At 55.5% G+C, this 24709-nt stretch overlaps 1 protein-coding gene across 1 annotated transcript in view; it reads right to left on the reverse strand.

Moving 5' to 3' along the window:
- Nucleotides 1–894: 894 nt before the first annotated feature.
- Nucleotides 895–24709, reverse strand: part of SCN10A (sodium voltage-gated channel alpha subunit 10) — a 28885-nt gene continuing 5070 nt past the window's right edge. Inside the window, exons 9-27 of the mRNA XM_039913965.1 lie at nt 24283–24515; nt 23859–23976; nt 22326–22535; nt 21789–21915; nt 20865–21103; nt 19526–19699; nt 18114–18494; nt 17211–17675; nt 16580–16720; nt 14428–14551; nt 13461–13615; nt 13114–13287; nt 12171–12293; nt 11238–11525; nt 9899–9952; nt 9525–9666; nt 9118–9218; nt 8052–8322; nt 895–2527 (exon numbers count right to left, since the gene is read on the reverse strand). Of these exons, the coding sequence (XP_039769899.1) occupies nt 1215–2527; nt 8052–8322; nt 9118–9218; nt 9525–9666; nt 9899–9952; nt 11238–11525; nt 12171–12293; nt 13114–13287; nt 13461–13615; nt 14428–14551; nt 16580–16720; nt 17211–17675; nt 18114–18494; nt 19526–19699; nt 20865–21103; nt 21789–21915; nt 22326–22535; nt 23859–23976; nt 24283–24515 (4833 nt within the window). The 3' untranslated portion in view covers nt 895–1214. The remainder of the gene's footprint in view (nt 2528–8051; nt 8323–9117; nt 9219–9524; nt 9667–9898; nt 9953–11237; nt 11526–12170; nt 12294–13113; nt 13288–13460; nt 13616–14427; nt 14552–16579; nt 16721–17210; nt 17676–18113; nt 18495–19525; nt 19700–20864; nt 21104–21788; nt 21916–22325; nt 22536–23858; nt 23977–24282; nt 24516–24709) is intronic.

The following is a 24709-nucleotide window of genomic DNA, read 5'->3' on the forward strand; positions in this document are numbered from 1 at the left end:
GGGATGAGGACTGTGAGCCTCCCGAGGGACAACTTGATTACCCTGTATCTACCCCAGCGCTTAGAACAGTGCTTTGCACATAGTAAGCCCTTAACAAATACCAACATTATTATTAAGATTATCCCTTGCCCTGGAGCTGCTTTGGAAAGCCAGATAGGCCCCACCACCCTGCTCCCTGGCGCCCCCTGCCCCAGGTCCTGAGGACACCATATCTTGTCTGAGTTGTGAGGATCATCTTGTCCCCACTAACCCCACCATGTCCCAGCCATGGGACCTACTGGGGATGGTTGCCAGACCCCCTGAATCCCCCACGACCCTCCACCACGTAAGGGGGCTGATCCCGGTGGGACTCAAGTACGGGGGGGGGGGTCACACAGGTCTTCTCAGGCATGGGGTGCCCTATGTCCTGTTATCAAGGGGGAGGGGTCCTCAGAGGGCCACCATCCTCACCCATCACCCTGCCACCTTCCCTAGCAGCATGGGTTGTGTGTGTGGAGGAACTCATAAGGGCAAGAGTCTCCTGGGAAGGGTCCTGGCAACACTTGTCTGTTGTGTGGCCCTGGGCAAGACACTTCACTTCTCTGTGTCTCAGTTACCTCATCTGTAAAATGGGGATTGAGACTGTGAGCCCCACATGGGACAGGAACTGTGTCCAATCCAATTTGCTTGTACCCCCCCCCCAGCGCTTAATACAGTGCCTGGCACATAGTAAGCGCTTAACAAATAACACAATTATTATTCACAACAGTCATGCCTGTATCTAGACTCTCGGGAAGGGGCAAGAGCCGAGAAAAGAGCAGCAGCATTTGGCTTCCCAGTGTATATGTGTGTGAGTGGGGGGAGGGGGTGCTTAACCACGCTCTGGGCCCAGGCAGCCAGTGCCCCTTGAAAAAGAGCTGCTTTAATGGGGTTCTGAATGCTGGGCGTCAGCTGCCACATCCGACTGGGTCACAGTGCCCCCGGCAACCCCGTTCTTAGCATGCAACCGCGTGGGCAAAGCTCTCAGCTCCCCAGAGGGCGGCGAATGAACCGACAGGCAGGAAAGCTCCGGGCCCAGCTCTGTCCAGTCCCGCCCGGCCCCCCACCAAGTTTCTGGTTCAAGAAGAAACTCAGATCAGAGTCCAAAGTGGGAGGCGAAGTGGTGAGAAGTGCTGGCCCCCAGCACCGGGCGCTCCGCAAGCGGGTCCAGAGGGAGTGGAGCTCAGACGTTGTGCTCAGCGGTGGCTCTGGTGGTGTCCTGGGGTGAGGGGGGACTTCAGGTCATGTCCCACGAGGTCAGTCGACTCCACACGGTGTCCCGAGAGGGCAGCGGGCTCCTGGTCTGGGCCCAGGCCGTCCAAGGACTCCTGATCTTGTCCCAAGAAGGCGGAGGCTCCAGACAGGGTCCGAAAGAGCGGTTCAAACCTGGGGCCAGGCTGTCCAGCCTCACTCAGACCCCGGGTGACGCTGTCATAGGATGGGGGGAAGGATGAGGAGGAGGTGGACTGCTCCAGCGCTGCGGGCTCTTCCTCCTCATCCCCTTCTTCCTCCTCCTGCCAGCCTCCGAGGCTGGGCGTCGTGGGACCCTGTCTCATTGCCTGCTGCAGCAAGTGGCTACGGAACGCCCGCTGGATGACTGCAGCAGACACCTCCTCCTGTTTCAGCCTCAGTGTGGTGGCGATGGGCTCATAGGACACCTTGCTTGGGTTGGCTGCCATGAACTTCTCCTCCATCTGGATCTTCAGGGTATCCATATCGCCCGACTCCCCCAGCACACGCTTGGTGAAGGCAAACAGAATGTCCATGCAATGGATTCGGTCCCCACTCACCATTGGCAGGTCCATCCTCATCAGCTTATTCTGGTTGGGCTTGGGAACGCGCAAGGGCTCAGGTAGAGCATCAGCGAAGTCCGACAAGACTGCGAACTGGATGAACTGTGAGGCCTCGGGGTCGAACTTCTCCCAGACCTCATAGAACATGTCAAAATCATCCTCGCTTAGCGGCTCAGTGCTCTCCTCCGTGGCCACGCTGAAGTTCTCCAGAATGACAGCGATGTACATGTTCACCACGATAAGAAAGGAGATGATGATGTAGCTGACGAAATACCCAATCCCAATGGCGGGGCTGCCACAGTTGTTGGAAGACCGGTTGAGGGTCCTGATGTTTGGGTTGCAGAATGGGGGCCCTGTGCTAAGGATGGGGTTCAGGAGACCATCCCAGCCAGCCGACGTGGTGATCTGGAAGAGGCAGAGCATGCTGTTGGCAAACGTCTGGAAGTTGAACATATCATCGATGCCCTTATCCCACTTGACATTGGCGAAGTTGGCCATGCCGAAGATGGAGTAGATGAACATGACCAGGAAGAGCAGCAGGCCTATGTTGAACAGGGCCGGCAGTGACATCATCAGGGCGAAGAGGAGGGTGCGGATGCCCTTGGCCGCGCGGACCAGTCTCAGGATGCGACCAATGCGAGCCAAGCGGATAACCCGGAAGAGCGTGGGGGAGAAATAATTTTCAAGGCTTTTAATGATACCAGAAAGTACAAGGCCTGTGAAGGGGAAAGATGGAATTTAATGAGTGATTCACCCCAAATGCCAGATTCTACACTCAAATGTTGCAAACTCAGTCACCCAGGTCCTTTCATAAACTCATCATGTCTGAAACAGAAATGCTCATCTTCCCACCCAAACCCGATCCTCCTCAAGAATTTTCCATTACTATGGACAACACCCCAACCTCCCTGTCTCACAAGCCCATAACATGTTGTTATCCTTGACTCATCTCTCTCATTCAATAGGCACATTCCGTCTGTCACCAAATCTGTTGGTACTTTCTTCATAACATCTCTAGAATTTATTCCTTCCTCTCCATCTAAACTGCAATCCTGCTAAACCAAGCAATTATACCCCACTTCCTCTCGACTGTAAGCCAGTTGTGGGCAGGGAACATGCCTACCAACGCTGATATACAGTACTCTCCCAAGTACTTTTGTGTGCAGAGGATACAATAAGTGCTCAATAAATACCACTGATTTACTGACTGATTGACAACTGCATCACCCTCCTCGCTGACCTCCCTGCCTCCTGTCTCTCCTCACTTGAGTCCATAATTCACTCTGCTACCCCGATCACTGTTCTAAAAAAAGTTCACTCCTCATCTCTCCTCTCACTTCTCAAAAATTTCCAATAGTTGCCCATCCACCTCTGCATCAAACAGAAACTCCTTACCATTGGCTTTAGGGCACTCAACCCGATCTTCTACTCCTCTTTCCTTAGCTCACCACACACTTTGCTCCTCTAATGCCAATCTACTTTGTAACGTGATCTCATCTCTTTCATTGCAAACCCCTTGCTCACACCTTCCCTCTGCCCTGGAACTCCCTCTCCCTTAATGTCCGACAGAACACCACTCTCTCCCCTTTCAAATCCCTCCTAAAATCACATTTAGTCACAGAAGCCTTTCCTGATTAAGCCATTTCCTCTACCCGCATGCTCTCCCCCCATTCTCTATGCACTCAGATCTCCACCTCTTAAGCACTTGATATTCACCCCACTCCCAGCCCCACAGCATTTATGTACTCATCCCCAAAACTCCCCCATTTCACCTATTTGTGATTTATTTTAGTCTTCCTCTCCATCTAGACTGTAAGCTCACTGTGGACCAGGATTGTGCCTACCAACTCTATTGAATATTACTCTCACAAGCACTTAGTACAGTGCTCTGCATGCAGCAAGCATTCAATAAATACTATTAATTGATTGACCTCTCATCAATCAAACAGCAGTATTGATGGGTACCAGACTCCTAACATAGGCAGAGCTCTGTACTGAGCACTTGGGAAAGTTCCTTTGTATTCGTAGAAGGTATCACTAATAGTGATATTCCCCTATGAGAGTGTGTGTGTTTGTTTGCATGCGTGTTTGTGCACGTGTGTGTGTGTGTATGTGTCTGAAAAGGGCAATGCTAGATCTATTGTCCTGATCACACTGTGAGTTGTCATGTTCAATGTTTGCAGGGCCTGTGGCTGTTTCCCAATCTTTCATTCCTATTGACTGCTTTGCTCAAAAAGAACCGCTTCTTTCCAGAGAGCTGTGCCCTATGCCATGCCAGCCTGTACTCAGCAGTTGACTTCCACTTGTCCACTGGGATTCAGAAATGCCTGAAGCTTTGTTTTCCCATGTCTTTGAGATGTTTCCTCTGGCCTCCCAGCTTTTGGTTTCCCAGTTTCGACTCTTCATACAGCAGTTGGCCAGAGCCCTGCTGTCACTCCTTCTCCTCCTATGCCTCACCCAGTGGAGCTCAGTTAAGGGGAGCATTGCTCTCTCTCTTGTCCAGAGACTGAAGACGTTCCAAAGCTTCAATGTTTGTGATTTTGTCTTATCAGTGGATGTTGAGCATGGCCTGTAAATGATGCTGATGGAATTTCTCCAGGAGCTGATTGAGGGACCTGTGTGGAGTGTGGGGTTCCCAGCCATAGAGAAGGCTGGACAATACTATGACTCTGGAGACAATGTTTGGTCTGTGGCCTAATACCACTCTGCCTTCACACTCAGTTGGACAGTCTCCCAAGGAACATTCTAGTCTTTTTGTTTCTTTTTTCTTTTTATGGTATTTGTGAAGCACTTACTATGTGCCTGGCACTGTACTAAGTGCTGGGGTAGACACAGGTTAATCAAGTTGGATACAGTCCACGTCCTGCATAGGGCTCAAAGTCTTAGTCCCTATTTTACAGAGGAGGTACCAGAGGCACAGAAAAATAAAGTGACCTGCCCAAGGTAATGTAGCGGACAAGTGGCGGAGTCAGAATTAGAACCCAGGTTTGCTGATTTGAAGGCCTGTGCTATTTCCACTAGGCCACACTGGTATTCTATTTCCTTGTCTACCATTGTCCATCATTTGGCCAGTTTGTTTCCTAAGGCACAGAATTTGTCACAGCTTTTAGTGCTCTGTTGTTGATACTTGGGAAGGCAGAGGGGAAATAAAAGACATGCTCTGTGCCCTTAAGGACTTAACAGTCTAAGATGGGGACAAACTTGCACAGTTGTTTTTCAACAGTAGGAGCTGGAAGAACTAGGGACATAACTGTGATGGAAGAGTGTGGGAGAGAAGCAGCATGGTGTAGTAGATAGAGCACGGGCCTGGGAGACAGAGGTCATGGGTTCTAATTCTGACTCCATCACTTGTCTGCTGTGTGACCTGGGGCAAATCACTTCACTTTTCTGTGCCTCGGTTCCCTCATCTGTAAAAAATCGGGATTAAGAGTGTGAGCCCACTGTGGGACAGGGACTGTGACCGACCTGATTAATTTGCTTCTACCTCAGTGCTTAGAACAGTGCTTGGCACACAGTGAGCACTTTACAAGTACCATAATTATTATTATTATTTATTAGCTATAGTAAGATTGCCAAAATGATCAAGTGAGGGAGGGTGTTGACTGCACTGGGCCCGGATTAGGGAAGGTTGGCCTGGCAACTGGTGCCTGCCTGGAAACGGGCCACAGTGGGGTGTCAGAAGAATTGTTTGCATGTGTGCGTGTAGTGCACAGGGTGCCAGCTTCAGGGCCACAGAGTGAGATTCACTTAATGCAGACTAGGCTTCCAGGGATCCTGGGTGGCTCATAATCCAATGCATCAGCATGTGCTAGGGTATCGACAGGGGTGATCTGGCCTGGGGAGAGTTTCCCGGAGAAAGGGGGCTCCGCCAGTCTTCCTGGACCTCTCTCTTGGGGTAATGCAAGGGAAGCCACCCAGCTCTTAGCTGAGGGGGGAGGGACTATGACTTGGGCTGGCTGGCAGCTCCTCTCTGTTTCGTTGGGCTCATTGCCAGCTGCCCTTTTCTGAAGTGCCCCAGGGCACAGGCCTGCTTGCCCAAGTGGTGGAGGGATCGGTGGGGCAGAGTGGGAAGTTGGGTGCCAGTGACACCTTCAGCACCTGCTAGCCAATAGGCACTACCACCCATGAAAGAGGGGGCCACGGCTGGCCTGGGCCACTGCTTCCCAGCCTGGTGCTAATGCTGTTTCCATTGAGTGTGCCCACAGCTGCCTGTGGCCTGGACCCCCCCTGGGCTGGGGAAAAGGTCAGCCCCATGGGGACTGACCAGCCCCGACCAGCCCTAAGGGGACTGACCAGCCACCCACCACTGTGCTTCACATCCAAGATGGACAGAAGACATTCTCTAAAGATCAAGGCTCTGCCCTCTGAGGACTGAAATCTGGGAACCCTGGATTGAACCTGCCCTGCCTACAATCATGCTGACAGAGCAACATCCTGCCTGCTCTGGACAACAGGCCAGCCTTCCTCTGTCCCTTGGCCCCGAGTCAGATGAGTCCTGGCATCCTTCTGCCACCCTTCTTACTAGTTCTTAGCTGGGGAAGGGGGAAGGGAAAGGTCTCACTTGAATCCTGCCAAGCCCATGGACAGTCAGAGCTGTTTCCCCTCTCTGCCCCTGACTCTCCCCTCTCCTTCCCTAACATGGCTCAGTGGCAAGAGCCCGAGCTTTGGAGTCAGAGGTCACGGGTTTGAATCCCGGCTCTGCCACTTGTCAGCTGTGTGACCGTGGGCAAGTCACTTCACTTCTCTGTGCCTCAGTTACCTCATCTGTAAAATGAGGATTAAGACTGTGAGCCCCACGTGGGACAATCTGATTCCCCTGTGTTTACCCCAGCACTTAGAACAGTGCTCTGCACATAGTAAGCACTTAACAAATACTAACATTATTATTAATTCTCCCACAGCACCCCAGCACGGACCACCCAACATTCCTGACTCTCCCCTTTCTATCCCTGACTCTCCCAGTGACCCAGTATGGACAATCCAACACTCCTGACTCTCACCAGGGACCCAGCCCACACCATCCAACACCCCTGACTCTCCCCTCTCACAGCGACCCAGCACAATCCATCCAACACCCCTGTCTCTCCCCACAGTGAATCAGCACAGATCACCAGACAGCCAACTCTCTCTCTCTGAACCCGACTCTCCCCAAGAGACCCAGCACGGACCATTCGACACCCCTGACTCTCCTTCCCTGACACTCCCCCAGTGATTCAGCATAGGTCATCCAGTACTCTGGCCTTCATTCTCCATCACAGACTCTCCCCGCAGTGACCCGGCACGAATGCTTGTCCACGGATCTCTCCAAGTCCTCTCGACTGGCTGGTGTTTCCTGCTTTTTAGCTCTCCGTGGGGACAAATGCCCCCGTTCACCTCACACCCCTCTTCTCAGGTTCTCAGGGGCAGGGGAGGAAGGGACTGAAGGCAAACTACTCCCAGCCTGGCTGAGGGCACCAATTTGGGATTTGAAAACAGTAGCACTGAGCTGCAATGCTGAATCCCAGGGCCCTGGAAGAGAGACTATGGGAGCCTGATGTATTATTAACTTGCAGACAGCGTCCAAAGCACAATTATCAATACTTAATGGGGCTGATAACGAACATCTTGGTGATAGCAACAGCAAAGGCTCAGCTGGGATCTGCTCAGCCCCAAGAGGAGAAGGAAGAGGAAGAGGACTGGCAGCCTTAGAGATGGCTTCTCCCTCCCTCCCTCCCTTCCTTTCCTGGAAGGGTCTGTCTGTCTGGAGTAGGGCGGCAGGAGTGGGGGCAAGGCTGGCGGCACAGGAGGACCCTTGGCCAAGCCAGCAAAACCCTAGAGGACCAGCCAGTTCCCTGCCTTAGGCTGTGATAAGTGGAAGGGGGTATGAATCAGTCCATCAAGCAATCAAGCAGTTGGTATTGAGAACCTATGTGCCTAACCCTGTATTGGCTGCATACCCTATACAGAATGCTGTACTGGATGCCTACTGCAAACAGAATGCTGTACTGGGCACCTAGTATGAACAGAGCGATGCCCTAATCCTCTACTGGCTGTAGACACTGCTGCAGGTTTCCTGTCCAGGGCTCTGCACACCCTGGGCAACTGGGACAGAGTTCGGCACTTAGTATACACCCAGTACAGTACTCTGCACATAGGAGATGCCCAGCACAGACTGTTAATGCTGATATACTGAAGACGTTTACTTTCCCCCTCATCTACTGGTCCTTGAGACCGCGGAGCCTGGCAGCTAGCATCACTTACTGCCAATGGAAAGGACCACGACGATCAAATCAAACACATTCCAGCCGTTGGTGAAGAAGTAGTGGCGCAGAGCAACCATCTTGACCACACACTCGGCAGTGAAGATGGCTACGAAGAGCAGGTTGATCTTGGCGAGGATGTTGGTCTTCCCCTCGCTCTGGTCGTCCGTCTCCACCATCATGGTCACCATGTTGAGGCAGATGAGGACCATGATGGTGACGTCGAAGGCCTGCTTGGTGACGATGTCAAACAGGAACCCCTGGTACTTGTTCTGAGGGATGAGGATGGGCCAAGTGAGTACCTTCCGGGAGCAGGTCTGCCACAGCCAGGGACTTCGCCCCCAACCTCACCCTGTTCCCTCTGGGACATTTGGCCAGCCTTGGAGAGTCAGAAGGAGTGTGGCCTAGTAGAAAGAGCATGGGCCTGGAAATCAGAAGACCTGGATTCTAATCCTAGGTCATCCATCTGCCTGCTCTATGACCTACAGCAAGTCACTTCACTTCTCTGAGCCTTAATTTCCTCATCTGTAAAATGGGGATTAAATTCCTGTTCTCCCTCCTTCTTAGTCTGAGAGGCCAGTGAAGGACAAGAATTATCATATTTATCACAGTACTTAGTACAGTGTGTGGCACATAATAAGCCCTTAACAAATACCATTTTATTGTTATTATTATAATTATTATTACTTAAGCTACCAGCAAAGAACCCAGAACCCAGTCTGTTCTCCCTCCCAGCCCACTAGCTCCAAGCCAAAACTGCTATAAACTCTTTGTGCACAGGGAATATGTCTGTTATATTGTACTCTCCCAAGAGCTTAGTACAGTGTTCTGCAAACAATAAGCGCTCAATAAATATAATTGACTGACTGCTCCTCGGGCAGGGGTCAGGGGGCAAGGGGACAGTTGGTGAAAGGCAGAATGTGTGAGTTTAAGGTTTACAGTAACTTCCCCCGCCTCCATCTGGTCTGGAGGTCCCAATGTCCTGGGGACCTGGGGTTTCTAGGAGTAGAAGGGTCTTGGGATCCCAGGGTGTGATTCCAGAACTGCACCTCCCAACCTGCCCTCACCAGTGGCCGGGGGATGGGCTTCTGAGGCTTCTTGGAGCCGAGCTTCTTCATGGCGTTGTAATACTTCTTCTGCTCCTCCGTCATGAAGATATCTTGGCCCCCTAGGTGCAGGATGGGAATTCTCACTGGTCAACCAATCTGGGGACCGATCCCTCGGGTGCTCACCTCCCCTGCCCACCTTGGGGAAGGCCAATGCCCTGGACACCTGACACCTATTCCATCTATCTTCTGGGTGGGCTGGAAAGAGCCCAAACCAGGGTTTCTGCCCTAGAGCTCAGTGCCAGCTGCCCCTCTCCTTCTGGCCCTAGACTTGTCCCCTGAAGATCAGACAACCTCCCCTGCAGCCCGTGGCCCCAAGCCTGCCCTCCGTGATCGGACACCCTCGACCCATTGCCCCTCCCAGACACGTATCTTTTTCTTCTGCTGGTTGAAATTGTCAATGATGACACCGACAAAGAGATTGAGCGTGAAGAAGCCGCCAAAGATGATGAAGATGACGAAGTAGAGGTACATGTAGAGGTTGAATTCCCAAATAGGCTGCTCTTCCTCCTGGAAGCCAAGACAAGAGCGGGTGGAACCACCCCAGCCAGAGGCCAGCAGCCACAGGGGATCCAGTGCTCGCTTCCAGGCCCACCTCCAGGGCCCAGCTTCCGTGTCTGGCTCTAGTGCTCGCTCCCAGGCCAGGTTTCCAGGGCCCGGCTTTCATGTCCAACTCCAGTGCCCTTCGCTGCGCCTTACTAAAATGCCCCACTTGAGTGCCCGCTCCTGTGCCCGGCCTCACCTTACGGGAATCCACTGCAGCATACATGATGTCCATCCAGCCTTTGAACGTCGCCTGCAAATAGAGGATCGGTCACCCCATGCCACCAGGGTAGCTGTCCAGCCAGGAGGCCACCCCAGGATGGGTGACTGGCATTGCCGATTCTGCCCAGGACCACCCGCACTGGAGCTCCCAAGAGCCACCCATGCACTTTGCACTGGCTTGACACCTGACATGGAGGGGAGAGACTTGTGGCTGTCAGGGACCAGGACCAATTCCCACTGAACAAGATGGGACCTTCACTGTCCTGGCCACAGCCTGCCCTGCTTGGCTTCAAAGTCCAAGTCCCAGACCATGCTTCTCCTCCACACTGGACACTGAGGCCAGACATGGCCAGGCTCTGCTACAGGTCCTCACCTATTCCCATGGCACTGCTGCCCTTCCCCCGGACCCATTTTCCCCCTCTGTCTTCCCCCCTCCTCCAGCCCCATCCTCCCCTCCCACCTTGGGGAAGCAGTATGGCCTAGTGGAAAGAGCCCGGGCCTGGGAATCAGAGTTCTAATCCTGGCTCTGCCACTCGGCTGCTGTGTGCCCTTGGGCAAGTCACTTAACTTCTCTGTACTGCAGTTACCTTATCTGCAAAATAGGGATTAAATCCTTCTCCCTCCAACTTAGACTACGAGGCCCATGTGGGACAGAAACTGTATCCAACCTGATAATTGTTTACCTAACCCAGAACTTAGTACAGTACCCAGGACACAGTAATCACAGTAACAAGTGCCATAAAATTTTAAAAAACAAAACAACATAAAAAAACTGCCCTCTTCTCTCCTTCTTCTCTCTCCCTCCCCTCTTCCTACCCCACTTCCCTCTTTCTCCCTCTCCTTATTATTCTTACTCTTGGAAGCAGGGTCAATTCCATTTCCCTCGGGCAAAGAAGATTGAGCATCAGTGAATTGCAAAACCTCATTTTTATTCTTTCTCTCAATTACTGCTGCTTCACCTCACTGGGAGGATGCCTCAACTTCAATGTTGGCTTCGGAGAAGCCAACGGACTTCGGGTGCTAGGTAAAAATCCCCATCTTCATGCCGTGGGTTGCACATTTATAACTGCCACCCTGCTAGGCTAGAACTTCCTCAAGGGCAGGAATTGTTTACCTAGAAATGGGCCTACTGACTCTGTTGCACTCTCCCAAATGCTCAGTACAGTGCTCTGCCCACAGAAGGCACACAGTAAATGCTATCGATTGATTGGGGCCTCCCTGGAGCTCCTGGCCACCATCACAGAGGGCTGGGCAGGCTATGCCCTCTGCCCCACCCCACAGTCGACCCTCCTCCAAAGGACCAGGTGGGAACTCACCACCTGCAACAGGGCGAGGTAGCCCAGTCCCACGTTGTCAAAGTTGACTCTGACCTGGATCCACTTGAGGTCACCTGTGACATTTAGCCCCTCACACTCGCTCTTGTTGTTGATGAGGGAGGAGTCCAAGGGGGTTTCCCAGTTGTCCCCCGTCTGGTTGACGCAGCGTCCGAACTTGCCGGCGAACAGGTTGACTCCCATGATGCTGAAGATAAGCCAGAAGATGAGGCAGACCAGCAGCACGTTCATGATGGATGGGATGGCCCCCACCAGGGCGTCCACCACCACCTGGACTCCAAAAGGACAGGGAGTGGTCCTGGGAGGGATCATTGCCTCCTCCCATCCTGCCCCTCTGCTTCTGGAAGCCCCTGAAACCCTCACTCTTGCACACATGTGTACCTATACCCAGAGAGACTCATTACAGAGCTGCACACAGGACTCATGTAGACATGGGGATGCACACACGGAGGCACTCGCACACATGTAGATGGGCATGCACACACAGCAGGATTCATACAGACACAGATATGGACATAAAAAAAGGGAACTATATGGATACACACACAAGGGCATGCACACACAAACACATACATGTTCAATCAATCAATCCTATTTATTGAGTGCTTACTGTGTGCAGAGCACTGTACTAAGTGCGTAGGAGAGTACAATATAATAGGGTTGGTAGACCCGTTCCCTTCCCACAACAAGCTTACAGTCTAAAGGAGAATACAGGCATTATTATAAATAAATAAATTATGGATATGGACATAAGTTCTGTGGGGCTGAGGGTGGGGTGAATAAAGGATGTAAATCCAAGTGTAAGGATGACACTGAAGGGCATGGGCAAAGAGGAAATTTGGGCTTAGTCAGGGAAAACCTATTCTCACACATATAGACACACTCTTAGGGACCTTCACATGCAGGCCATCTTACCCTCATCCCCTCAAAGCGGGACAGGGCCCTGAGGGGCCGCAGGGCACGGAGGGTCCTGAGAGACTTGATGGGACCTAAATCGGAGTGGCCCAGAGCGTTGGCCACCAGGCTGATCAGAGACACCTGGAGAGGTTCACCAGGCAGCAGGTTACTCCATGGACAGAGACATGTCACCATTTCACCATGAGCCAGGGTGAGGAGGCACTGCCCACCCTGCCCAGTGGCACTCCCAGATCTCTAATCCCCCACCCCTCTAGGCAGCCGAGGGCAGCACCCTGGACACTCTTTGCCATAGTATCCCGACACTAGTCTCGCCCATCCCTGCAGCACACACAGTGCTGAGCTAAGGAGTCAGTGGAACCTGTCCTGGTGCCAGACATCAAAAGGTAAGTCATTGTCAAACACCAAGAAGTGTTTTTCTTTGACAAGGTCAAAAATCAAAGAGTGAGAGTCAGGGTGAGGATTGGGGTCAATGTCACTGTCAATCAATCATATTTATTGAACACTTACTGTGTGCAGAGCACTGTACAAAGCACTTGGGAGAGTGCAGAGTAACAGAGTTGGTAGACACGTTCACAACGACCTTTCAGTTTAGAGTCTAGCGTCGAGCTGAGGATCAGAGTTTTCCTAACTGCACCCAGGCCCGAGGGTCTGAGGATCAGTACTGGAGTCCTGACAGGACTCACATCCACTAGGGGATAGTCCAGCCTCTCCCCACCTTGTCCCCAACTCCAGGGCAGGCTCCAGCACTTCTCCACCCCATCCCCAACTCCAGGGCAGGCTCCAGCCTCTCCCCATTCTAACCCTTATCCTGTGGCCGGCCCCAGCATGGCGGGCGGGCAGGACTCACTGCATGATGAGGAAGTCCAGCCTCTCCTCATGCCATCCCCCACCCTACAGCCGGCCCCCCAGTGTGGTGGGTGGGCGGGCAGGCAGGACTCACGTCCACTATGAGGAAGTCCAGCCAGCACCAGGCATTGGTGAAGTACTTCTGGAAGCCATAGGCCACCCACTTGAGCAGCATCTCCAGAATGAAGATGTATGTGAAGAGCAGGTCGGCGTAATCCAGTATAGCTTTCACGGTTTGCCTCCCCTCCAGGTAAATGTCTTCAAACGCCTACACCACCAGGAGACGGGGCCGGGCCCCTCAGCTGACCCGTTTCCCGGAGACCATATGGCGCGATGGTCCAGGGCAGTCCGAGGGGTCCAGGACCAGGACCACTGGCTAGCCCCCACACCCACCCACCTCTTCCCGCCACCCACCCCCACGCCCTCGCCCCCTGCCCGCACCAGGGTGCCACTGCTCAGCAGGATCATGAAGATGATGAAGCTCTCAAACCAGCTGTGTTCGACCATCAGGAAGCAGGTCTTCCTCAGGCGCCACCAGAGGAGGCCAGCCCGGGAGCTGGGGTCTCCCACACAGCAGGGGAAGCGGCTGCGGCAGCCTGGAGAGGTGCAGTCACTCAATCAACCAATAATTTTTTTTCGGAGCACCTTCTGTGTGCAGAGCACTATCCTAAGCACTTGGGAGAATACAATGCAGCTGGAAGATACCACCCCTGCCCTAAAAGAGCTGACAAGCTGGTGGGGAAGACATATGTAAAAAAAAAAGTGGCAGGTAGGAGAAGTAGCAGAGCCAAAGATATGGACATAAGTGCTGGAGAGGGAGGGGTGAGGACCTAACAAGGTACCTAGGAGTGACCAGATGGCCCGCCAAATCCTGCAGTTTCCCCATGGGCCAGGGAGAGTGGGGGTCAGCCACTGGTCAGCCTCACTCAAGGCTGGGGCCCTGGGCCACGACTCCTCCCGCAGGTGGCCTGGCACCTGCCCTGAGGACCATGGGGATAATAATAATAATACTAATTATGGTATCCATTAAACACTATGTGCTAGGCACTGAACTAAGCACTGGAGTGGATACAAGCAAATCGGGTTGAACACAGTTCCTGTCCCCCATGGGGCTCTCAGTCTTTATCCCCATTTTACAGATAAGGGAAATGAGACCCAGAGAAGTGAAGTGATTTGCCTATTGTCACAAAGCAGAAAAGTGGCAGAGCCGGGATTAGAACCCAAGTCCTTTTGACTCTCTGGTCCGTGCTCTATCCCCTAGGCCACGCTACTTCTGGAGCTGCTGACCTGCGTCCCCTCCCCTGCCAACTTCCGCCTGGACTCTTGAGACACCGGATCTCACCAACTGCCCCCATGTATGGCCTCTGGGCAACAGGGTGGTTAGCGGGACTCCCGAGCGGCAGTTCACCTTCAGTGCAGCAGTCCTCTGGCTCCTCCAACACATCCGCCAGCTCGGTGATCTGCTTGACTATCTCGTCTGCATCCGGGACAACTACTGTGCTGCCCTCCGAACAGCTGGTGTCATCGAGTTTCTGCCCAGGAGTACACCCACGGAGCCATCCACGGGTGCCCTCCTGGGGCACCAGGCACAGCCTGGAACCACCTCCGGACCCCGAAACGACCCACCCACCTGCAAGCCCACCCAGGGGGGTCAGGGCTTGGCCTCCCTAGGGATCAAGGGCCATTTCACCCACCGGAGCCCAGCCAGGTGTCCCCCAGCCCAGAGTGGTCCCCCAATGCTGCCATGGAGGTGTGGGGAGGGCCGGGGGCTGACAGCCCACCCAGCCTCCTTCTCCCAGCACTCTTGGCCCCAGCCGGGCTGGAGCGGCTCTTCCGCTTTCCAGCAACTCCCGGACTCTAATGGCTCCAGATGGATTCAATTAGGGGCGGCTGCTTCCAGCGACCATGACGGATTGGCTCGATAATGCCCTCAAATGGGGCGATTGCTCTTAATCACCACTTACCCGGAAAGCCCTCTGGTCCCACAGGGAACCCCTCCCCACTCCTGGCTGCGGCAGTGGGGACAACGAGGCAGCTCTGGGTCAATCTCAGGTCACCCAGGACCAAGCATATCCCGGGTCAGTCTTGGGTCCACACCAAGTCCAGCCCCAGACTAGCACCAAGCCTACCCTAAGCCTTGTCTCAGGTCAGCCTCAGGCTACCAGCAGGCCAGAGCCAAGCTCAAGCCCAAGCCTGGGTCAGCACTGAGCCAACATCAGGCCAGTCCCAAACCCAGCCCTGGATCAGCACCAAGCCCAGCCCTGGACCACCACCAAGCCAACACCAGGCCAGAACCATGCCCAGCCCCAGGTCACCACCAAGCCAACACCAGGCCTGCCCCGGGTCAGTCCCGGGTCAGTTCCAAGCCCAGTCTCAGACCAGCCCCGAACCAACACTGGGCACTCTGACCCCAGAGGAGGGACTAGGTTCACTGGCCCAGCAGAACCTGGGCCCACACATCTGGAATCTGCCTTTTGCCAACACCCGTGTCTTCAGATGTGGGAAAGGAAGGGGACTTTGTCACAAGGACTGAGAAACAACTGAGACACCTTGGGGTGAGGATGGGCGTGGTTTACCCAGATAGGGCCCATTTGATGGCTGGAGCCCGGGCCACTGGGCCTGGCTCTGCCCTGCTTGCGGGGGAAGGGGCGGGGGAGAGGGGGAAGCCTGGAAGAATCCACAGTTCAGGTCCCTAGGCAGAGCCTTGGGATGCTGGGACCCAGTTTGCTCCTCTACCAGGTCAGCGATTAGCCAAACAGCTATTTCTGCACCTTTGGTCTCTATTCTGCCCTTTGTGGGAGGCTGTTTCAGAGGGCCCCTCCCGCCCCCAGACCAGACCCTCCAGTTTCTTCTCCCCCTGCCCTTACCCCACCCCCCAGATAGCCAGGAGAGAGAATGAGCAGAAACACCACACACCTAACCCGGCAGTGGCTGCAGAGCTAAGGTCTTGGCAGGTTGAGGGCCACAGCATGGGCTAGAAGGCCAGGCCAGGATTTCAGACTCACGGAGGAAGGGGGATTACTTGTGGCTCCTGGCCCCCAACCTGCCTCTCCCCTCCCTTAACAAGCCATTCCCCTGCAGTCTCAGTTAGGGAAGTTCTGGCCAGGTCCGGGTCAGAATAGGAAATCCCATTCAGTACTGTGCCATTCTGGCCACTTCATCCTGTGACTCAGTCTCCCCAAAAGCCCCCTCCTCAGGAATCGCCTGATAGAGCCGTTTGGGCCTGGTACTTTTTGTTCAGCCGGCCAGGAGGCCGGCTGCCTGCAGATACAGGCATGACCCCGGGACCACAGGAGGTCTGAGGCCTGGCAGGGGGACCCACCCAGCAAGTGCCCAGGGTCCAGCTGGTTTCTGCACATGCTTCCCCGGAGTCTTTGCCATTTCCCACCCCCTCCCCCGCCTCCCAAGTCCTCCTCCTCGGCTTCTAGCCCCGGCTGAGGCCACGGTGAAAGGCATCCCTGTGACTCTCAAGACGGGCAGGAAGGTAGAGACATGAGGGAGCTGAGGGAGCAGGAGGTCTCCAGCTCAGAAGCCACGGGATTGGGAGGCTCCAGCGTTACCTCTGTGGAGTATGGCTGGGAAACCTTGGCTGTCCACTCTTTGTCCACGTCCAGAGCCAGGTCTTGAGAGGGGGTTGGGGACCTGAGGTTTGGTGTACAGTGTCCTTCAGGGGGAGCCACTCTTTCCTCAGGCTCAGCATCCTAGCGGGAAGGAATGCTGACTGTGCGTGGGTTCGGGAGACCCGGGACCCCCGGGAGTCAGCCCATCAGGGCTCCTGGAAGAGTCGGGCGAGTCGGGTCACCACGAGGGGCTCAGGCCTGGAAACAATGGATCGCCGACAACCAGGGCAACAAGACATCGTCATCTCTGGAGGCCACACCCTCTAGGACCCCTTCGACAAAGGACAACCTCAAATGCCACCCCCGAGTCCCTTCCTCCTTGAAACCCCACTCCTGAGATGGCACATTATGAATACCCCTCCTTTTGACACTCCCCTGAACACCACATTCTCTAAAAGTGTTCAATAAATACTACTGAATGAATTAACTCCCTGGAAGACTCTCCCCATGACAGCCCGAGGAAGTGGATGAGGTGGGGAGGAGCGGAGGGAGGGCTAGGCAATGGGGCAACCCCATAGGCCCCGAGCCTCCCTGATCTCTATCTCAGAGGCCAAGGATGGAGGAGACTCACCAGCCTGGGGGAAGCAGGAGGGGAGTTGGCACTGTGACGATCTTGGCTGTCGCCCTCGTCCTCCCCATCTTCAATGTCGGACTCGGCCTCGGCGATGGGCACCGTGACGACCAGGCCGGGGCCAGACAGCAAACCGTCCACCTCCCAACAGGGTCCCCACTGCCGCACTGCCCCATTGGGGGCCGTCTCACCACCGGTCTTCCCGGCCTTCCTGAATTCCAAAGACTCAGGCCCTAGGTGGTTGGGGGCTCCCGGGCTCGGAGGGGCCGGCTTCTCGGCCCCCAGGCTAGGGAGCTTGCAGAAGCCCATGAGGGCATCCAGCACGATCCGCCTTCCCCGCCACGCGGCGGCCCGCAAGCGGGCCAGGGCCACCTGCAGGTTATTTAGCTCGCTGTCTTCTTCTGGGGCCAGCAGGTTGTCCGCGCTGAACGAGTTGAGCAGCAGCGCAATGAACAGGTTTAGCACCTGGAGGGTGGAAGGGGGCACATATCCCCAAGAGCTACCGGCTCTGCAACCGCTCCACCTCATCATCCCCTTTTCTCCTCCCATCAACCAGTCAATGGGATTTATTGAGCACTTACTATGTGCAGAGCACTGTACAAAGCAGTTGGGAAAGTACATTACCCCACAAAGGTCTTAAGGTCTACAGGGAGACTCCCACTTCCCTAACCCTCCCTTTGCCTCTTCCCCTATCTTCCTCCCTGCTCGCCATTCTCCACTCTTTCCCCATCATTTCTACCCAACTCCCACCCTGTTCTCCTCTCCACTCCTGCCCTCCCTTTCCCCCTTCCCCTCCCCTTCTCCCTCCCTCCCCTTCTCTCTCTCCCTCCTCCATCCTGTTCTCCCTCCCCAACCTCCCTCTCTCAGTCCCTTGCCCCTCCCCCACCTCAAGCACCATCTCACCACCAGGTTGCCAATGACCATGACGAGCAAAAAGATGAATAGGCATAATGGTTTGTGGGCCACCTCCATGCATTCCCACATGTTCTCGATCCACTCGCCGCACAGGATGCGGAAGACAATGAGGAAGGAGTGGAAGAAGTCGCCCATGTGCCAGCGCCGGAAGTTCTCCCTGTTGCTCTGGGTGATGGGGGGGGCGAAGGTTTCGTTCTTCTTGGTGCAGTTGAAGGAATTCCCGAATAGCTGCATGCCGACCACGGCGAAGATGAAGACGATGATGGCCAGCACCAGAGTCAGGTTCCCTAGAGCCCCCACCGAGTTCCCGATGATCTTGATCAGGGTGTTGAGCGTTGGCCACGACTTGGCCAGTTTGAAGACCCTCAGCTGTGGGCAAAATCGAAGCCCGGACATTCCCTGGAGTACTCCCAGCCACACTGCTGCCCTCCGGCCCGGGCTCTGAGCGCTGGGACCGCGGAAGCCCGCACAAGGCGGGTCGGGTGGGCCAAAGTGGGCAAGCTATGGTGATAGCTGCTCTTCTGCAGGCCCTGCACAGACCTCGGGTAGTGACACCCCAATCGCCCCGCAGACCCTGCACATGCCTTCCATCATCCCCCTGCTCAGCACCGTGGCCTGCCCGTTGCTGTCCCCCATTCCTGGGGTCTGGACTTGGGGTACCCCAACATAGGGCAGCCTTCATCGCCAGCAATATGGCTGGATCGTGTTGCTATGGGCTCCAGGGACCCCAACCTTCCCTAGATTCCAGCCCCTCAGTCCGGGGCCACACAACCCTTTCTGGCCAATCCCCCACCGCTGTTTCCCCTGCAAATGGCTCCTCTCCCTTTTTAGTTCACTGTGCTGCCATCTCCCAAGGGGCTGAAACCTTCCCAGAAGCCCCTCCTGTCCAAGAGAGGTCTCAAACCACTCCATTACTCCCAGTCCCTATCACAGGGACTATTAATTCAATCGTATTTATTGAGTGCTCACTGTGTGCACAGCATTGCACTAAACACTTGGGAGACTACAATATAACAATTAACAGACACATTTCCTTCCCACATCAAGTTTACAGTCTAGAGAACTGGAGAGCCCATCCAGCCGAAGAAAACAGCAATTGCCCAGCATTAACCCCAAAGGCTTTCTGGAGGAGATGACACAGAGTGTACCAAAAGACCACTTGTAGGGGGCAGTGCTAATATATGGCTAGTGGGATTCGGAGGAAGGGGTTGGGCATCTGTAGGAGCAGGATAAGGAATGATTGTGAAAGCCATGTTCTCACCATTTACCACCCCCAACCACTTGCGCCCAGAAACCACAACAGGTACTCATAGACACCACGCAAGCCACCGGCCAGGGTTTCCTGCTGGGGAAAGCACAGAGGGGCTTTGGAGAGGGCACGGAGGGAGAGATGGACTTACCAGGCGGAAGGAACGCAGGACAGACAGGCTGCCCTTTTTCGGCAACCCCAGTTCCATGAGGCTCAGGATCACGATGATGCTGTCAAAGATGTTCCAGCTGGTCTGGAAGTAGTAGTAGGGGTCCAGGGCAATGACCTTGAAGACCATTTCGGCTGTGAAAATCCCAGTGAAAACCTGCACGGAGAGGACGCAGCTGGGGCAACTGTGCTCACATCCCCTCTCGGGTCCCCAAGCCCCTACGGGCTTGGCCCCTGGCCGGCCACCAGCCCCGGTGGCAGAATTCGGGGCAGCTGATCAGTCAGTCAATGGTATTTATTGAGCATTTACTGTGTGCAGAGCACTGTATTGAGCGTTAGGAGAGTAGGATGTAACAAAATAATGGACACATTCCCTGCCCACAGCGAGCTTACAGTCAAGAGGGGGAGCTGGTATTAATAGGCTCATGTAACACAATTATCAGATCATGGACACACATCGGGACGATGGGGAGGCTAGTGTAGGCACTCTCATGTTTCCTGGGAAGGAGTCAGTGTCTAGTTAAGGCTCTCCCAGGCCTGGCACAGAGCCCGGATGTTGAAGGAAACATATAGACTGCTCTGTGATGGCCTGCCCCGGCCTCAAACAGAGGTGGCGGAGGACCCCAGTCTGGGACCGAGGATGAGTGGGGGGTTTGAGAACTCGGGGGTTCCCAACCTCCAGGGTTCAGGGGCTCAAGGTTTGGTGGCTCTAGAGGCAGAGACTGTGGGGTTCAGGCTTCAGGTATTTGGGGGCTTGTGGCTCCGGAGTTTTGGGGTCTTGGAGGTTCAGGGACTTGAAAGTTCAGGGACATAGGCTTGTAGGTTAAGGGTCTTGGAGGTTCAGGGACTTGGAGATTCAGGGGCATGACCTCAGAGCTTTGGGGGCTCAGAAGTTCGGGGACTCAGAGGTTTTTGGATTTAGAGGTTCAGGGCTCAGAGGTTCAGGGGCACAGGCTTGGAGGTTTAGGGTCTCAGAGATTCAGGAGCTCAGAGCTTCAGGTTCATGGGCTTGGCGGTCTGGGGCCTTGGAGGCTCAGGAGCTTGGAGGTCCAGGGGCATGGTAACAGAGGTTTGGGGCCTCGAAGGCTCAGGAGTTTGGAGGTTCAGGGGCACGGAAACAGGTTTGGGAGCTTGGAGGTTTGGAGTCTCAGATGTTTTGGGGTCTCGGAGGTTCAGAGGTCCAGGGTCAGTGGTTCGGGGTCTGGGAGGTTCGAGGACTCAGAGGTTCAGGGGCTCAGGCTAGAAGGTTCGGAGGTCTAGGGCCAGAAGTTGGGGGCCTCAAGCCTCGGGTACTTGGGGACTCAGGGGGTGCGGGGACTTACCAGGTTGCCGATGTGGAGCAGAAGCTTGAACGTCTCTGTCATCTTGTAGTGCTCCATGGCCATGAAGAGCGTGTTGAGCACGATGCAGGCAGTGACGGCCAGCTCCACCAGCGGGTCCGTCACCACCGCCCGCACCATCAGCTTGAACCGCCGCCAGCGCGGCCCACAGTCCCACACGAGGTACTTGCTGGCCACACGACTCAGGCATGGTGGGCAGCGCTGCTCCGACTCCTCCAGCTCTGGGGGCCGGGGTGGGGGCGGCCTCCATTAGGGCCGGCCAGCCCCATCCTCGCCCCCTTCGGCCCAGCCCCACCCCTTGCTGCGGGGGCCCAGCTCTGCCCTCTCATTCCCGGCCCAGCTCCCTGACGCCTGGCCCCGACATCTAATAATAATAATCATCACGGTACTTGTTAAGCACTTACTATGTGCCCAGCACTGTTCTAAGTGCTGGGGTAGACACAAGTTAATGAGGCCGGACACGATCCCTGTCCCTCGTGGGGCTCACACTCTCAATACCATTTTAAAGATGAGGATCCCTGTCCCTCATGGGGCTCACACTCTCAATACCCATTTTAAAGATGAGGCCCAGAGAAACTGACTCGCTCAAGGTCACACAGCAGGCAAGTGACTGATTTTTCAGCTGTATCACTTTAAGATGTTACTTGTTAAGTGCTTACTGTGGGTCAGGCACTGTACTAAACGCTGGGGTAGATGCAAGCCAACCAGGACTGGCACAGCCCATGTTCCCACATAGGGCCCACAGTCTTAATCCCCATTTCACAGAAGAGGCTCAGCCCCATCCTCTGGTGCCCGGTCCCCCTTGCTTGGAGAGGGGGTGGGAGAGTGGCGGGGGATGTCCTGGGCGCCGGGGGCTGGGAGCGGGGAGCAGGGTGGAGCCCCCTTCTGGGCCGGGACCTCCCTTACCTTCCAACACCGAGGTGATGACACTGACCACACTCATGGCCCGCTGCAGCCGCAGGGGTTCATCCAGATAGTCCGGGGACAAGGTTTGGACCGACAGCCGGTTCTTCCTCTGAGCTCCGGTGGCGGCCTGGGAGCCGGAGCAGAGAGGGGGCCCGGGGTCAGCAGGAGGCCCTGACCGGATGGCCCGGATTTGACTCCCTAGTTCGGGGACCCAGCTGACCCCATCCATCCTGTCCAGGGCAGAGAAGATCAGAGCAGGGCAGGGCAGGACTGATGGTCCACCTTCAGTTCAGGCCAGCGGGTCCCCGGGATGAGGGGTGGGGATCCCAGCCCCAGCTTCCCAGAGAATGACTCGGGTAGACACGCCCCATGTCTCACAGGGTTTGGCTCGTAGACACAACCCGGTTTTCGGAGAATGCTTGCTAACCAGGAAGAGGGCTTGGCATTTGAATCCATGCCTCCTCCTCCTCACTGGGCGCTCGCTCGCGCGCGCGCCACACACACACACACACACACACACACACGTCCTGATCTCACCAGGTCCTGGACGCTGAGGTGCCTGTCCATCTGTGCCAGGCGCAGGGCCTCCTGGCGGCTTTCGTTCTCCCCGGAAAAGCTGCCGTCGTCCTCCGAGGCCTCCGTGGCCCAGCCGTCCCTGCCCCGGGGCCGGAAGGTGAACACGCTGCCGTGGCTGGTCCTGCGCTTGGCCGGGCTCCCACCGGGGCCGTGGCTGAGGCCCAGGACGGACTAGGTGTCCACCCGGGGAGAAAAGGACAAGTCCTGCGCTGCGAAAAGACCCACCGCGGGACCCGCAGCCCCTAGACCAAGCCCAGTGAAGCACCTGCGCCCCCCCCCGGACACGCCCACCGCGTCACCTGCAACATCCACCACTCCTACCTTGGCATCCGGGAGCGCCGACTACCGTGGCACCCGGGACCCCGGCCGTGCCAACTGCAACATCCATAGACCACTGCCCACCCCTTCCTCTGCATCCGCAGCCCCAGGCCTCGCCCACCGCAGCCATCTGGCTGCATCCACCACGACCCCTGAACTGTGTCCTTGCTGGCACTCAGCCCAACCCGTGCAAGATTGTGGGTAAAGCTCGCTGACCCTCCAGAAACTCCTCCAGGCTGGAACCCCCCCACCAATCCACCACAGCACAGTGCTCACCAGCTTCAAAACCTGGCATCCCATTTCCTCCCACATTAGTATCTACCAATCCAGGGTCCCCACCCTACAGCCACCTTTTAGCATTGAGGAAATAATTGAGCTATGTGCAGTTCTTCACATTTATCCTCTTCCATCTGTAGCCTTTGCCTCCTCCTCCCACCACTGTGTGCACAGAATGGGCACAGAAGGTGTCCAATGCAGTGCTTTGCAGGTGGTAGGCATCCAGGACAGTGCTCTATGTATGACCAGATCCCATGAATATCACTGAGTTAATTTAGTCATTTTTCAGACAAGCAGGAAACACAAATTGGTGGAAGAAAGAGAGAAGGGAGGGGAGGAGGGAGGGGAAAAGACACCAGATCTGAGGTCAAGACTGCAAACTATCGGGTAGATTCTGGAGCCTAAGTTCAGTGCCCCTATCCAGCTAAAGCCTTTTCCACCTTTCTTGGTTCAAACGTGCCTATCTGATAGGCGATTAGTAAATTTCATCAACACTTCTTTCATGCAACTGATCTCTGAAAATCAATGTTGCGACCTTTGTAAGGTCCTTAGCGGGGCTTGGAGTGGGTCGCTCTCAGTCATCCACACCCCAGCAGGGGAGTGCAGGTGCAGAGACTGGAGAGAGTGGCTAAATCACTCACAGCCCCTCAAGGCCCTATTTCCACTCCCACAACAGCTTCGACTCTGTCCAGCAGCCTCTCTCAGTTGGAGGCTGGAGAAGCAGGGCCTCTGGAGTCCTGGGGGGACAGTGGAGACCGTGGAACCAGACGGCTGCTTCTCCCATGAGGGTGATTATCTGGGTAACTCCATCAGCCGACGGGGACGCCGGTGGCTTCTGGGGACATTCCAGCCTCCCAAACCAAGGAGCCATCGGCCGCCTGCACTAGGCGGAGAATTTACCATCCTCCGCTGGCCGGGCAGCGCTTCTGATTCGGAAGCCCTGGCGCCGTCTTGGTGGTCGTCTGCCTCCAATAGCTTCCCCCGAGGCCGGCGCCAGCTCTTCCGCTCCTTGGTCAGCCTGGAGGCATGGGGTGACGTCTCCAGCGAGGTCAGGGAGGCTGTATCGATCCCTAGGGCTTCCAGGGCCTGACGGGGTTGGGTAGAAGAGGACTAAGATGTGGTTATACCTCCCCGACCCCTGCTCTGGTCCCCACCTTCCCACTGCCCCTAGCCGCAGCCTCCTGTCCTCCCCAGCCTTTATCTCCCCCTCACCCCTGCTTCCTGACCCTCCCACCCCTCACCCACTCTGACGACCCCCTCCACCCTCATCCCCTGCAAATGCCACAGGTGATCTTGTTCCCAGCCCAAGTGGAGGCCGTCCTACCGCCCTCTGAGGCCCAGACTGGCTGCCATCCAGACCTCGTGCTCCTTCTTTAGCACCTCTAGAGCCTCCCGGAACTTTCTCTCCTTCTCCTCAGTCTCCGCGATAGTGGCCTGGTTTTGCTCCTCGTATGCCATGGTCACCACAGCCAGGATCAGGTTCACCAGGTAAAAGGAGCCCAAGAAGATGACCAGCACGAAGAAGATCATGTAGACTTTGCCGGATGCCCTGAGGGTCTGGAGGGTGAGCGGTATTCCCTGCCGATTCCGACAGGAGACCTCGCCCCACGCCCGCCGGCGTCTACCGAGATTAGAGCACTGTACCAAGCCCCTCCTGGGACAGCCTGATTGCAGCCGGACTCACGTTCGGAACCCGACCGACATGCCCGGTCCGAGGCGCCGGAACCCGGGCCAGGCCCGGGTTCCGGCAC

The sequence above is a fragment of the Ornithorhynchus anatinus genome, chromosome 13 (assembly GCF_004115215.2).
Source record: "Ornithorhynchus anatinus isolate Pmale09 chromosome 13, mOrnAna1.pri.v4, whole genome shotgun sequence".
Classification (NCBI taxonomy): Eukaryota; Metazoa; Chordata; class Mammalia; order Monotremata; family Ornithorhynchidae; genus Ornithorhynchus; species Ornithorhynchus anatinus.